The sequence below is a fragment of the Phocoena phocoena genome, chromosome 4, assembly GCF_963924675.1.
Source record: "Phocoena phocoena chromosome 4, mPhoPho1.1, whole genome shotgun sequence".
NCBI classification, from domain to species: domain Eukaryota; kingdom Metazoa; phylum Chordata; class Mammalia; order Artiodactyla; family Phocoenidae; genus Phocoena; species Phocoena phocoena.
In genome coordinates this window covers 24,356,752-24,369,288 of record NC_089222.1, presented here as the reverse complement: position 1 = coordinate 24,369,288, position 12,537 = coordinate 24,356,752, and the positions used below count along the sequence as shown (strand labels likewise).

At 40.9% G+C, this 12,537-nt stretch overlaps 1 protein-coding gene across 2 annotated transcripts in view; it reads right to left on the bottom strand.

Moving 5' to 3' along the window:
- Nucleotides 1–11,213, bottom strand: part of ATP1B3 (ATPase Na+/K+ transporting subunit beta 3) — a 41,940-nt gene extending 30,727 nt beyond the window's left edge. Inside the window, exon 1 of one of the 2 annotated variants that reach the window (XM_065876390.1) lies at nt 10,947–11,213. In XM_065876390.1, coding sequence (XP_065732462.1) covers nt 10,947–11,055 — 109 coding nt within the window. In that variant the 5' untranslated portion in view covers nt 11,056–11,213. The remainder of the gene's footprint in view (nt 1–10,946) is intronic. The other variant, XM_065876392.1, reaches the window with a different exon arrangement.
- Nucleotides 11,214–12,537: the final 1,324 nt, after the last annotated feature.

The window sequence follows — 12,537 nt, the reverse complement described above, 5'->3', positions numbered from 1 at the left end:
AAAAACACAACTAATAGTTATTTAATATATGTAAAACTTTGTAGCCACCAGAAAATATACTCTTTATAAACCTGGAACATTGCCTCGAAACTGACCATGACTTAAATTTCAAAAAACCAAACCAAAACAAAATAAAAAATAACCTAAAAAAAAAAAAAATCAAGGCCACATTTTTCAAAATCAAAGTATGTTAGAGAAGTATAACAAAAATTTAGAAAATGGACTGCTAAATAACCTTTGGATTAAAAAGACAACAAAACCCAAAACATTCAAAATTCAAAACAATCATGTAACCAAAGCAGAACACAAAGGAAAATCCATAGCCTTATACGCATTCACTAAAAAACCAGACTAACCAAAAAAGCCAGGTTTTAAACTCAAGAGTAAAATAAATTCAAGGAAAGTAGGAGATTTAAGATACAAGCACAAGTTAATGGAAACAAATGCAAAAAAAAATCATTAATTTTATCAATAAAACCAATTTCCAACTAGTAAGCTCGAAAATAGATGAAATATATGATTTTTAAAGAAAATAAACATATTCAAATCAGAAGTTGTTACAAGAAATAAAGAGCTCTATCCCTAAAAGAGACACTATGTCCAAACGGCTTTAGTTCTCCCAATTTTCAAGTAGATTCTTTCTCTACACACAAGCTCTCCTTTTTGTATGCTCTGTAAGTTACCTAAATCTTTATAAGGCTAGCACTCTCCAGATACCAAAACTAAACAGACAGTACTCGCACAGATTTCACAAATTTATTTTATTTTAAACGCTTACATAGAGCTTACATGCTATAGAGTGATAATGACACAGGAACAGAGATACAGATTAATAATAAAACATAACAATAATCAGGAAAGGAGCCATATAAAACCCAAGTAACAAAGCGGGCACTTCAAATCAGTGAGAAAATGATGGATTATTCAATATATTTTGAGATAAGTGATCAGGAACTGCCTATAAAAGACTGTTAAATTTGTAATAATATTTATTTAAACAAGTACAATTTTTAAAATAAAAGAATTAAGAGACAAAAGACAGCAAAAAGACGAGCAGGTCGCTGTAAAGAAACGAAAACTGAGCAAACATAAGTTGCAATTATCAGAGATACTGCAAATTAAACCAACCAAGACACCAGCATCCCATCAAACTGGCAAAAATTTTTAAAGAGTGATGATAACCAATGCTCAGAAAGTTGAAGGGAAACAGGTAATTTGATCCCTGCTGGTGAGAGTATACACTGGTACAGCTTTTCTGGAGGACAATAAATTAATATAAAAATAAACATATACTATAAACTGGTGATTCCATTTCTCAGTGACTACCCTGGATAAATAGTTGCACACATGCACTGCACAATTTGCAAGACAAAAATTGCAAACAATCTAAATATTCATCACAAAGAAATATATATATATCTTGGATATATATCCCCACACTATGGAATATTATGCAATGACTCAAAGGAATGAGATAAATAAATGGGGGGGGGCAGAGAGAGACAGAGACATGGAAACAGTCAAGACATATTAAGTGAAAAAAAGCATGTTCTAGAACATACATTCTTCCTATTACTCATGTAAAAGTGGAAAATTAATTATTCCTACATAGTCCATATATACTCATATACATACACACACACACACACACACACATATACATATACACGTATATAAGTGTGTTGAAAAAGGACTGGTAGGAAAACTGATAAGCAATCATTATCTGTGGGAAAGACTGCGACTGGTAGAAGGCAGTGAAGAGAAACAATATATTCATGTATTCTTTTTTCTCCAATATCCAATTAGGAATACTTACAAATACACAGAAAAGTTAAAAGAAATGTAAGTGAACACGCATAAACCCCACCTAGATTCTACAGTAAAGTCTACTATATTTACCTCTTATCTATTCACCATCTATTTTTTTTTTAAGAATTTCAAGTTGCAGATGTCAGTACACTTAACCCCTAAATACTTCAACATTATATTAACTAAAATTGAGGGGAAATTGCATTCAGCAAAATACACAAATCTCCAAGGTACCATGACACGGTTGTTGAGAAATACATTCACCTCTATGATTCAAACAGCTATCATTGCCAACACCCTATAAAGTTCTCATGCCCCTTCCCAGTCAATCCCCATGACCACCATCCTAGAGGCAAACACCATTCTGGGCTTTTCCCCAGCATAGGTAAGTATGGCTTGATTTAGAATTTCAAAGAAATGAAATTATATGGTATATTCTCTTTGGTAAAGCTTCTTTTCTGCTCAGCCTAATTGTGGGATTTACCCATGTTTTGTGTTACCTGTAGTTTGCTCCTTTTTACTGTTGAGTAGTATTCCACTGTGTGGACACTGGTTTGTTTACCCATTCTACTGCCGGACACCTGGGCTCTTTCCAGTTTGGAGCTACTATGAATATTTTGTGTATTTTTGTGGACATATGTTTTCATTTCTCTTGGGTAAACTGCTGGAGATCATGGGGTAAGTGTATATTTACCTGTACAGGAAATTGTTAGACCTTTATCCAAAGTGGATATACCACATATGCTTTAAAAAGTATGATAGGTAACAGTGGTTACCCAGGGAAGAAGCTGAGGATGACAGTGGACTTATTGACTATTCACATCTGTACTATAAAAACTCAAATAATGAAGTTACTTTTGTCATATGAAAAAAAACAAAGCCAAGAGTCCATATTCCATTTAAGACACGTTCAGGTTTCTTGGATTAGCCTACGCTGACTACTAACTAACTTCTAAAGCATAGGTCAGCAAATCATGGCTGCTGCCTGTTCTTGTAAATAAAATACTGGAATGCAGCTAGGCCACTAGTAAACATATTGTTTACGGCCGCTTTCAAGCTACTAACAGCAGAGTTGAGTAGCTGCAACACATACTGTATTCCTGGCAAAGCCTAAAATATTATCTGGTCCTCTAAAGAAAAAGTTTGCAGCCTCCTGTTCAAAAGCATTTATATAGGCCTTGATTGTCATTCCAATGTGACATCTGAAACTATCTCATGCAACTTCTCCCTTACAGAGGAAACTAAGACCAAGAGATTTTTAATGACTCACCTAAGCTTAGATGGAGATGTGGAATTCTAATTCAGGTCTGTATTCTGAATCCTAGTCTGATCATCTTCTCAGTACACTGGTAAACTTCTAAGACGTATCAAGCAAAAATACATAGGCCCACAGGCTCACTTTGACTACGATGCCCTATCTGGAAACTTCAGTGAATGAGAAATTTAGTGGAACAGGATCATGGTGAGCTGAGGGGAACGATGAACAAGTTTCTCCACAAACAAGACTTTCATAGTGTGGAGCTATACCAATTAATCAAAGTACTCTCGACTTTAGCCCAACGACCAGGTGAATCACAAGTGGAAACTGACTAAATGACAATTTATTCATCAAAAAAATAGTAAGTGCTTACTATGTGCTAGATGTTGTAGGGACATAAAATGCACCTGTGATTCCTGCTCTGTGAGAACATCCAGCTAGTGGGAGCAACGTATATAAACAACTCTAATCCAGGATACAAAATTTTTAGGTGTTATAGACGATAAATGTATTATTTTCACCTGGGCAAGTCCAAGAAGGCTTACGGCAGAGAGAGCACTAGATCTATGAAGCAGGGGAGAATTTATGATGCAGAGAATGAAGGGCACGGGAGAGGGAATGAGTAGGGCATTCCAGACCAAGGGGCCTTAGACATACCCATTTGGCTATGACATGTGGTGTACAGGGAGCAGGGTGTAAAATGACAGATTATATAAGGTTGGAAATGTAGTTCTAAGCCAATATGTAATATATCCGGAATACCAGGCTGTCTGGAACTGATTTAAACCTTCTGAAAGCAGTGGGGATCCCAACAGCTTTGGGGTATAGGGAGTAGCTTGACCAAAGCTGCAGCCTTAGAAATAATCTGATAGCAGTGAAGTTACACTGGTTTAGGTCACAATGATTCTAACTGATTCCTTGGATCTTTCTGGGGCTGCACCAGAAGAGCCTAACTTCCCCAGTCAACAACACTACACTTTTTATAAGCAGCAGATAAAAGTTGGAAAGCCAGTGGTCTCTTTAAACTAGGACCAATTTTGAAAGAAATTTACAAAAGATCTTCATCTAGTGCTTTAAGTTTTTTAATCAGAGAATTTACAAGAAAAGGCACTACCAGATCCTGAAAAAGTGGGGCAGGGTTGGTGGGAATATTGAGGGCTCTGCAATGTGCAACAGGTGGTTAGCATTATGAAGCTAGGAAAAACAAGCACCCTGGGCTCCCTCTGAATGCCTGTTTTCACAAGATACTGGAGGGTGGGGTGAGGTGGGGCAGTGGTGAGTAGGTCAGAGAAAATTAATTCCTGAATTAACTGTAGCAGTGGTAATGAGGGTGTGGGTCACCAAGAGATTCAAGAGATGTTATGGAAGTACAACTGGCATGGTTTGGTCAGGTTCAGAGCCCAGATGACAGAAACGGTAGTGACAGTCTTCAAAACTTGCAAATACAGAAGCAACTCACAACTTCAGTGGAGGAAGGGGAAAGAGCTCTGTTTATCAGTTGATAAACAAGGTACTGGAGTTGTCCAAGCCTCACTCTCAGGTTTATGGGATGTGCAAGAAGCAACTGGAATCTCAGAGAGATGTTAACCAAGAAGTAAAATCTGTCAGTAATCTTTGCAATTGTTTTATGAGATGAAGAAGATGAAAAGAAAACAAGGCCAAAGACAGCACCTGGGAAATCTACATCTAGGAAACAAGAGAACCAGGAAAGGAATGGCTAGAGAAGTATAGAGTAGGGGTAAGGGCCACTTTTATGGACCAGATACTGCCAACTGGCCAGAAACCATCAAAAGAAAAGTACCTCATGCTGTAGACAAGGGTCAATTCCTTACCGTGGCATCAGCAGAGTACTAGGAGGAAGTCATAAATGAGCCAGCTCCACCAATGACTCAGTAACAAAGTTTAAACAGATATGGGGAGGTTGTTAAGTTAGGGAATTCTTTTTAAAAATATTATTAGTTAAATAGCACCCTGTAGGGAGAGGATGATACTATTAAATAAACCCCCATTAAATCTGAGAGCAGGTAAGTTTAAAAAGAAAAGAAAAATCTTTATGAAGTTCTCATAAGAGCCACATAAGAAGCAGAATAGAGCAATAAAGCAGGACACAGGAGGCCTGGATAGTTACCCTGGTTCTGTTATCCTAATCAGATGCACGACCGGGCATGTCAAACTCAGATGAGTCTCTTTCTCGGTCTCCCTGAGAAAGTTAAGTGGAAGCTTTTTCTGAACACTGAACTATGAAAACCATCAGTGCTGAAGCAAAAAGGAAAATGCCCAAACACTGGGTGAACCATTATGCTACGATACACCAAAACCATCAAAGACATTAAAAACAATGTTGCAGAAGACTAATTACATTTAATTAGACTGGAAACATTTCATAATACTGTTCATTCATTCAACCACTTCTTATTACATTCCCACTAAGTGCCGGGCAACAGGCTAGGTGTTAGGGAATTCAAGACGGGTAAGATGTGAATAAGAAGCGTATGTCTAATAAGCGGGTAACAACAATACTGTTGAAGTCATAAATACTATACTAGAAAAAGGTATCATAGAATACACTGGAGCACTTGACCCAGTCTCAAGGCAAGGAATGGTTCGAAAAGGTTTACCAGAGATCAGGCCATCACAGCTGACATCTGAGTAGCCAGGCCAAGTTGAAGGAAGGAGAGGCTCGGAAGCTAGGAAACAGGCCCAAAAGCAGTGGGAGAGAACTATGTGGAACAGTAGAGATGACAGGGGAGAAATATGCCAACCAGACTGCAAAGAGTCTGCACGTCGTGCTAAGGAGCCCTGAGGGCAACAGAGTTACACGAAGAGGTGCCCATGAAACATCCAACTGAAGATTTCTGACAGGCATTTGGTAATAAGAATACAAAAAAGTCTTAGGGACTAGAAATGCAGATTTGGGGGTCTCAAACGGAGATAATAACTAAAGCCACCAGAACATGTAAGTTCTAGCAGGAAGTGTGGACAGTCCCCACAGAAGTGATGGAGAGGGCCAGGGATACCCCAACAGAAAGTGGCAGAGGAATAAAAAACATTCCCCTTAAACGTTAAGTGATCAAACTACGTATACCTAACTGTGTATTTTCAAATTTTATTTATACATTTGAAAAAACTTTATACATAGGAAAATGTTAACAGTGGTTACTCTATGTGATTAAAGATGGCAGGTTTTACTTCAAAATCAATATAATGAATGCATAATTAGAACATAATAAATTTATCTTCCAAAGTTAATTTTTTTTTCCTATTACACAATTCCTTTTTTTTAAATGCTAGGTTAGTAGAGGCTTAACCATAATGGAAATGCCGGAAGTCGAAAGGGGGAGGGGAAGGGGAACTGATATCTCCTAAGATTAACCTTCACTTTTTAACAATTATTGTACATGTGATTTTTTTTCCTGCTCATACATGTGTGCTGCCCATGTACTCTTGGCATATTTCAATAAAAGTGTTTGGAACATAAAAGCGTTAAACGGTCCTTAATCAAACACAATGATAAATCACAGTAAAGTTGTTACTAAGGACAGGAGGGTTTTTAAACTTCTTTTAATACAACTAAATTAATTCTAAAAATATAAATTCAAAAGTTAATTTCAAAGAAATGGAATTACTTCGGGGGTGAGGGGAGGCTGCTCTTTAACACAGTAAAGCACATACTACTGTAATTACAAAGGTATCTGGAACATCACACACACACTTGCCCCCTCCCTCCCTTCCACTAGCAGTCCAGAAGTGCTGCCTCCTGCTGGGGGACAGCTCGGTTAGCCTCAGCTGCTGCCGCTGCCACACCCACCACTGCCCTTCATATTTATAGCCTCCACACAGGGTAAGGCAAGTCCTGTTACTTTCCCAACAGTGCATATTTTTGTAAAGTTTAATATGTCACTCCACAGGACAAAGAATACCTTACAAAACTGGGAAAATAAACACACTTGCCTTCTCCCCTACAGTCAGACACCCAAGATGGGATGGAGCCTGATCTCCAAAGCAGAGCATTTACTGAGGCATAACCCAGAATGGGAGCAGGTGACTGAAAAAACAGCACTTCATATATAATGTGACCTATAATAAAAGAGACCTGTAATAAAAGAGAAGCACATGAACAAAATGTAGATATTAGTAGTTTGGGTCCAGAATCCTGACCCTGCTTGGAATCAGTAACTTGAGTTTTAGGTCCATGTTAAAATAAAGCATTTATTGACAAATAACCTTAAGATAATGAACTCCAAAGAAGCCCACAAGCAGATGTCATTAAATGACATTACATCATGTTTAAAAAAAAAAAAAAAGCTCTGTCCTTGGAGAGTCTGAGGCCAAGGATTCTATCACTAGCTGAGTAAGTGAATTCTGACAGATCAGATCTGTGGGTTCAATTTTCTCACGTATGAAAATGAGGGCACAGGGCTAGATTAGTAGCTTTCAACCTTTTCTTGATTGTGAGCCACAGTAAGAAATACATTTTACACCAAGGTATCTGAATATACAAAAAGTTTCACAGAATGATATTTTTTCTTAGAATAAACTTATTAGGCAGAATAAACTTTGATAATTTTTCTATTTCATTATTTTTAAAAATGTTAACTGCAACACATGGTCCACTGTCTACAACTAAATAACACTAGATGATCTTTGAGCTGCCTTTTACTCTAATTGTACGTAATACATTTAGGTTTAATATCTGCAACATAGCCACAAGGTGCTAAAAATTGTCTTTGTCCTGTGTTTTCGTAAAAGGCAACTACTTATTCCTGATGCATCCTTACTGTCCAGCTTGAGAAAACAGCTCTTAGGAACACTTTGATCACCTACATGGTGTGCGTAGAAAGTTGTGAAGATGGAATGAGGTAAGTGCGTTTATATAAGCACTTTGAAACTGCTGTAACCAAGTGTCACATATTAACCAAATATACAAGAAGCTAATCAAATTCTTCACACAGCTGTTTTAAATAAGGCAATGAGATGAAACGTAGTATTTTCACTTTATCCCCAAGGTAAACTGCAAAATTGCTTTTTAAACATGTGTTTTTAACATAGATAATGCACTTGGAGAGGAACCTCAGATTACATGGGACAAATGTACTGAAGCCTTGACTGTAAAAAATAAAATCAGGAAACATCTTAAATGTCTTTATAGAATCCTTGAGGTAGAGAAAGGTTTTCTTTATATGTCAGCAGCCCAGCAAATTTACCTAGGTCAAAAATAGATGTTAAAAAAAAAAAAGAAAAATAGATGTAATAATTCCCCCCCCCGCCATTAATTTCAAAAGCGACTAAAAGAAAAAATTTGCACTAATGAGGTTTAATTAAAAAGCCTATAACATGTTTTCAGAATATAAAACGTACATAATGTTATCCACAACCCAGAAATTCCACCAGTAGAAGCATATCTCAAGGAAATAAACTTGCAAAAATGTACAAGGATGAAGGGAATGGGAGGAGGAGGGACCAATACATACAATAATGCACTGGTTAAAAAAAAAATCAGGAGTTACTCCTATTACCCTGGGTATCTCCCATGTATACATACGGTACACATTAGTAAACTTAAAAAAAAAAAAAAATCCCAGTACGTCTAACTATACAATGGAACACTAGCCAGCTATCAAAAGTGGTGATATAGGTCTTTATTTATTAACATGGGAAGATGCCCACAATATACTCAAAAGATTATAAAGCAACACTTACGGTATGATCTCTTTTTGTTAAAAAAAAATTAATAGTAACATTATACACATTTTTAAAGTCTGCCCAGACATATACCAAAATATGAATAGTGGACGTCTCTGGGGTGATGAGATTAGGCAGCTCACTCATACACTGCCTTTCTGAGAACTACAAGAAGATACGCTTTCTCCAGGCACACCCCATGCTCTAGGGTACACAGCCCAGTGAGCTGAGTATGGATTTCAGCCTCCAGGCACCACTCCTCCACATTTCCTTGGAGTGAGTGCCCTTATACTGGTATAGGATTATGGATAGCTTTCACCTATTTATGCCATTCTCTGGCTGGCTTACTATTATTACAATAAACCCAGAAATTTACTATTTGTTGATATTTTCGATTTTGAAAAAAAAGGTCTTGCCTTAATCCTTCCAAAACTAATCCCAACTTTACTTGTACTACTCCCACTGCCCTTACATGATGCCGCATACTCTGATAATTTGTGCGTGTTATCTATTTAAATGCACGTACCAAATAAAATCTCTGCCCCAAAAGCATATAATACAAAGGTTAGATAAGGAGCACAACCTGCACTAAGAAATGTCATTCTAACACAAAGTGCAGACACTTACTACTGGAAATGAGAAGGCACTGAGAAAGGTAGTCTACACAAATTAACCACTCTCCACCACTCAAAAATTCCTTCAGCAGAAAGTTAGGACACTCTAGAAACAATAATAACTGTTCACAGTTTTTTCCCCCATTTAATTCCAGATGCAAGATCTATTTCCTCATCACATTAGTGGGTTCCCCACAGACAGCCATTCGAAAAAAAATCGTGAGTGATTACCATGCAGTTAGGCAAGGCATGTGTAAAATAATACCACCGCTGGACTAGGATTAAAGGACAACTGGTTCTTTTCTTGGCTCTTTGGAATATGTAATTTTACACAAAGTAAAAACGCAACCTCTCTGGGGCTCATTTTTCTCTTCTCTAAAGCAGGGTTTGGGCTAAAAAACCTCCAAGGCCCCTTTCACCTTGTGATAGGACTTTAAGCCACCTTTCCACTCTGGAGGAGCCGATTTCAAGCAACAGCCAGTCTATTTTCTAAGTCAGAGCAAATTTACTCTCTTCGTGCTTCTCTTGACAATGTCATGCCCGAATAGTTCTCAACTCTAGAAATATTCTCACTCAGAAAAAAAGGTCTGTCATGACCAACTAACAAAATATTTTTCAAAAGGAAAGAAAAACTAGTTTACTTAAGTGTAAAGGGGGGAGGAGGAAGCGCACTAGTCCTTATTCAGATATAAACATAATTTTTCCAAAAAAAAAAGTCACTCCAAAGCAGCACCACACTGGCGGATGGTTTAAATATTTCTTTTAAAACAAAGAACCCACGCAGAGGAAAAACTGCTAGCAAATTCAATCATCACACGTTTTGAAGGTACAGGAAAAAAAACTGTGCCATTCAGACCGGATTTACTTTCCCCCAATGAAGCACGTTGGTAAGAAAACCTGTGTCATTATAAAGGAATTAGGGAGAAAGCAACCTTTTAAACGGTCTTTTTACTGTCCAAACTCAAGTGCACTTTCGTGTACCGTGTACTTCTGTGCTTAAAACATGAGTGCAGAGCACACACTTAACACTCACACTCTTCCGACCAGCTGGGGTGGCAGCGTGGACGAGTCACAAGATAGCGGCGGGAGTGGAAATTTCCTCTCCCCGGGCGTGGGGCAAGGTCGGGCTTCCCCAAACCGCTCGGCGCCGCTGGCCGCCTCCGCCAGGCCTCTCCGGGCCGGCGCGCTCCGTACAAAGGAGGCCGGGCGCTCAGCCCCCACGCGCTCGGGGTTCGGGCAAGGGTTTACCGGCTTCCGGCGCCGCAGGCCCGGGCAGCACGTGCGGCCCACTCCCGGCAGGGAGGAAGGAACCGGCGCGGCCCGGCGGCGGCTGCCAGCGGGCCCCGCAGCCTCGCTCGCCCGCCGCCGACCCCGCGAGAAATGAATGGGGCCGCGCTGCTCCTCCGGCGCCGCCGCCCGCGTTCAAGGCTGGCGGCCGCGGCGAAAACAGCTGCGGGCGGAGGGAGCGGCGGCTCCCGGGGCCCCCGCGCGGGGAGCCGCCTCCCGCCTTCCCTTCCCACCCGACCCCGCCCGGCGCCCCCCGGACCGCGGCCGGCCCCGGCGCCCAACCGCCGCCCGCTCACCCCAGCTCTTGGCGGTGCGCCCCAGGAACTCTCCGGTGGTCGGGTTGTAGATGAAGAGCTTCCACTCGGCCAGGCTCTGGTTGAAGGACTTCTTCTCTTTCTTCGTCATGGTGTGTGTGCGGACGTCGAGGGGAGCGGCGGCCGCGGGGGTGGAAGCGGCGAGGAGCGCAGAGGCGCGTCCGGGCTCGAGCGGCGCAGCCCGGCGACGGCGGCAGAAGGCGGGACGGCCTAGGAAACCTCCTCTCTGTGGTGAGCGCTCGACCCGACTGCGCTGCGCCGCGCCTAGCCGGGCCACCGCTCCGGCCGCGGGAGCCTGACGTCTCCGCCCTCCGCAACCAATCCCCGCGCCGTTCAGGCCCCGCCGCCGCCGCTACCGCCTCCAGCCGGCGGCGGGGCGCAGCTGGAAGCTGTGAAGACGCCCCGCCCACGGCCACGGCCCCGCTCGGTGGTACCCGGCTTGGCTCCGGGACGCTCGGCGCTCCCTCTTCCCGGCAAGAAGAAAAAGCAAAAACTACGCATAGCAACTTAAAAAATCATGAGAGCTTAATAAGAAGCAGATTTATAATGACAAGCAAAAGATGAGCATCCCTAACCCGCTGGTTTTTCAGAAGAACTCTGGGGAGATGCTGCGGGCAACCGGGATCCGGAGTCCCCTCGCTTCCTAGCCTGCGGCGGCGCGGGACTAGCAGAGAGTGGAAACGACTCCAGTCCACCGAGGACGGGACTTCACCACCGTCTCCCCAAACCGTTTCCAGGCGTTTTCCTCTGGGCTCTATGACGTGACTAAAAGATAATCCGCTGTAGTATCTCGTGAGGGTGTACGGTGTATTACATACCTTCGCTCAGAGAATGCCCTGACTTCGCTCTTTTGAAGGAGTCAACTAGGATTCTTGGGTCAATGGGAATTTCATCCTAAACATGCCAGTATTAACTAAATGCAGTATAGTTTTCCCCAGATTTAATTGATCAATGAAATCAATACACATGCTTTCCTGAGTTTCCTGTCAACCGCAAGACCTGCTTTTTCTCAAACACTCAGACTCTTTACAGGAAATCAATTCTTCGTTTAGTCTTGATGCCTAAATACTGTTCGCGGCTTTTCATCTTTTCCACTCTATTGGTTGCTCCCCTTGGTCAGAGCTGAGGGTGCAGTCGATGTTTTCCTACACGAGATGGAGCTGAAGAGTACAATGCTTTGAGACTGTTGGGACAGCATGAAAAGACTTAAATAGGAGTTTGGGCAGGAGGTGCTTTCTTTCTTTTCTTTTTTCTTTTTTTGGAAAAAAGAAATGGAGCACTGCCTATGTTTTATTAGCAAATAAAAAATTATGAATGAAGAAATGTAGCACACATCTTACCGTTTGGAATGATACATTGTGATCCATCCGACAGTTTAAACAGCCAGCAAATGCTTTAAAGGAGTAAATGGATAACAAAATTCTGGCGTTGCTTTTGTTTCCTCACTTTGTTTATCAAAACAAGGAATTATGAATTATGCCTTTCACAAATGGAAAAGGAATAGAAGAATATATTATTATAAAATGATTTTCCCCCTGCGCTTACGAAAGCTAAATTTAAAATTATGACCTTG